Consider the following 2,511-nt stretch of genomic DNA (forward strand, 5'->3'; position numbering starts at 1 on the left):
CTTCCTTTCAAGTCTTGAGCTCTGCTTTTAATGTATGTATTCTTTTTTTTTAACTCTTTTTAGTTAGCTAGGAATAATAATGGGACTTTCACCAAGAAGGTGGTTAATTCCACAAACAAGATCACAGGAACAATCAAACCCCATTCATCCTATAAAAGGTTCAATGCCCAATCACCCACTCAAAGAATCAACACCTTCTTTGTACTAACCCATCATCAACAATTTTTATTATTGTAAAATAATGAACCTTAAAAATATACCATTTCAGTTCAACAAGACTAATAATAATAATGGTAATTTTGCTGAAATCCTTACTGAGATTCAGTTGCTGGTTACGTATATTAAACTGAGCTAATATCTTGACTTATCTACATAATCCGGCACATGAACTGTTAACAGCCCGGGAGAGCACAAGGAAAAGGTATATGAGTTAGGCAGCAGTGCTGTAGGACCCTTGGAATATCTGGCATCACCGTGAGAGGGAATGTGAGCGTTCCCGATGGTCGTCGCCTAACCGCTGGTGAGGAGGGATTTTCTCGAAGAAAGGATGCCTGGAAAGGAAGATGGTACACCCATGTTAGATATTCTTAAAAGGATAGGGAGAAATCTACCTTTTTCTGGTTACATAAAAATAAAATAGTTATGTCTTTTTTTGTTTCATCCAACTGAATCCAGACTCTTGTTTCCATAAAAATAATCTATTGGCTGTTATGTAAAGAATTGTCCCTGGGAAGAAAGTTATTATTGAAATATGACTACCAATTTTATTTCTACTCTTTCTAGCAACTTAGCAATACCTCATGACTGGCCAAATGTACATCTACTCTGGGTTGCAAGTAAGTAGACTGCATGGTACAATAACTTCTAAAAAATGTGAAATTTGCACAACATAAGACTTTTATTATATAATCTAAATATCTACAATGTAAAAGCAACCAACTAAATAAGTTGTAAAACCATACAGATGCGACAGGAAAGAATAATTCAAGAGAACTTTATTAATGATAATGTAAATAAAATGCAGAAATTTCCCCTTTTTAAATATAAAATGGCAATATTATCACCGAAAATATTAAAAAGTCTCTTATCCCAAGCATAATATCAAAACATTTTCCATTCTATTTATTCTTAATATAACCTTACAACTGTTTCATTATTATTTTTTTAAAGTATAAATCAGCAACATTAACCCCAAAGTATTAAAAAGTATCTTACTTTTTTTTTATCCCTAACATAACCTTACAGCCATATCCTCACCTAAGTGCCTCGCTCAGGGAGATGCGCTGGCCTGGTTCATATTCCAGCATCTTGGTGATTAAGTCGAATAGTAACCTATGGTCCTCATCTGAACTTGTCTGGTAGCTCTGGAAAATTTAGACATCTCTGTTAGTTTACGTCTGGGATGGATTTCTATCCAATATATTATATCATGTGTGAGAGTTATTTAGCTTTAATCAGTTCAAGGTATTTAAATTATTTCATTTTAGCTCATGTCTGGTAATAACAAAACATGCTATTTCATATCTGGAATAAAGAAAAAAAGTTACCATGATACCAGTGAAGTCAAATCATCACATTTTTATCATGGTAAATTATTTGAAATCATACACACATGCAACATCAGTCATATTCATTCTAGTTCTCAACATAATTCTTGCTGAATAATCCACAAAACTGAGTATAAATAAGTTTGACACATCCATGCACAGTGATTTATTTTTGCTGACTGCTCTCTTGTTTGCATTCATTAAGAAAGGAAGACAACAAACAGTCACATGTCATTAAATTTTTGTTTGGGAGGGTCAATCATTACTTCATTATAACAGTTAAGAATTACTTTTAAAATTTAATGAATTTTATAATCAGACAAAAATACACAAGTGTCATTTCATGCACTCTGAGTAATTTGTAGAGCAATAAAAAAATATTTAAGCATCCATTCTAAAATCAACTCTTACACACTTTTCTATACTTTTCTGAAATTGTAAGTTTTTAAAGATTCTTTTCACCCTTTTCAAAAGGGTGAAAAGAATGTGTCCTGATAAGCTCTACAAAAGACTCGTGACTGTATATGCAATACAGTCACTAATAACCATTTATACCTCTTAGTAAAATATTAGTTGTAAAAAAAGTCTAATTACATTACAAACCAAATATCTGCTCAGCATTACCCTAAGAGGTTTACAGTTCTCGCGCACGTATCTGCCTGCAGAGCTCTTTTCATCCCAGTCTAATTTGCCGTGATAGAAATACTTGGTCCTTGTCTTTCTACCCATTCTGTGACAGGAAGAGAAAAGAATCAGTTCTGAGGAATGAGACTAAAAGAAAGAACTATGAAGAAAGTCAAAGGGCATTATATGAAAATATACCCATAGAGAAAGAAGGGTTTTACTTAAGAATTACTGTTCTAAATATTAAAATATTTATATTTGTAAATTCCAAACAAAGTTTAAAAATACAGAAAAAGCATATCACTGTAAAAAGAAAATATGATAAACCTTGAACACATTA

General features: G+C 32.3%; 1 protein-coding gene across 1 annotated transcript in view; it reads right to left on the reverse strand.

The window, feature by feature from the left end:
- Nucleotides 1-2,511, reverse strand: part of LOC119586950 (probable dual specificity protein kinase madd-3) — a gene marked incomplete in the record, with an annotated part of 25,662 nt that overhangs the window by 1,310 nt on the left and 21,841 nt on the right. The window contains 3 exon segments of the mRNA XM_037935683.1: nt 1-551; nt 1,258-1,364; nt 2,172-2,277. Coding sequence (XP_037791611.1) covers nt 470-551; nt 1,258-1,364; nt 2,172-2,277 — 295 coding nt within the window.

This window comes from Penaeus monodon, chromosome 22, assembly GCF_015228065.2.
Source record: "Penaeus monodon isolate SGIC_2016 chromosome 22, NSTDA_Pmon_1, whole genome shotgun sequence".
In the NCBI taxonomy this organism is placed as follows: domain Eukaryota; kingdom Metazoa; phylum Arthropoda; class Malacostraca; order Decapoda; family Penaeidae; genus Penaeus; species Penaeus monodon.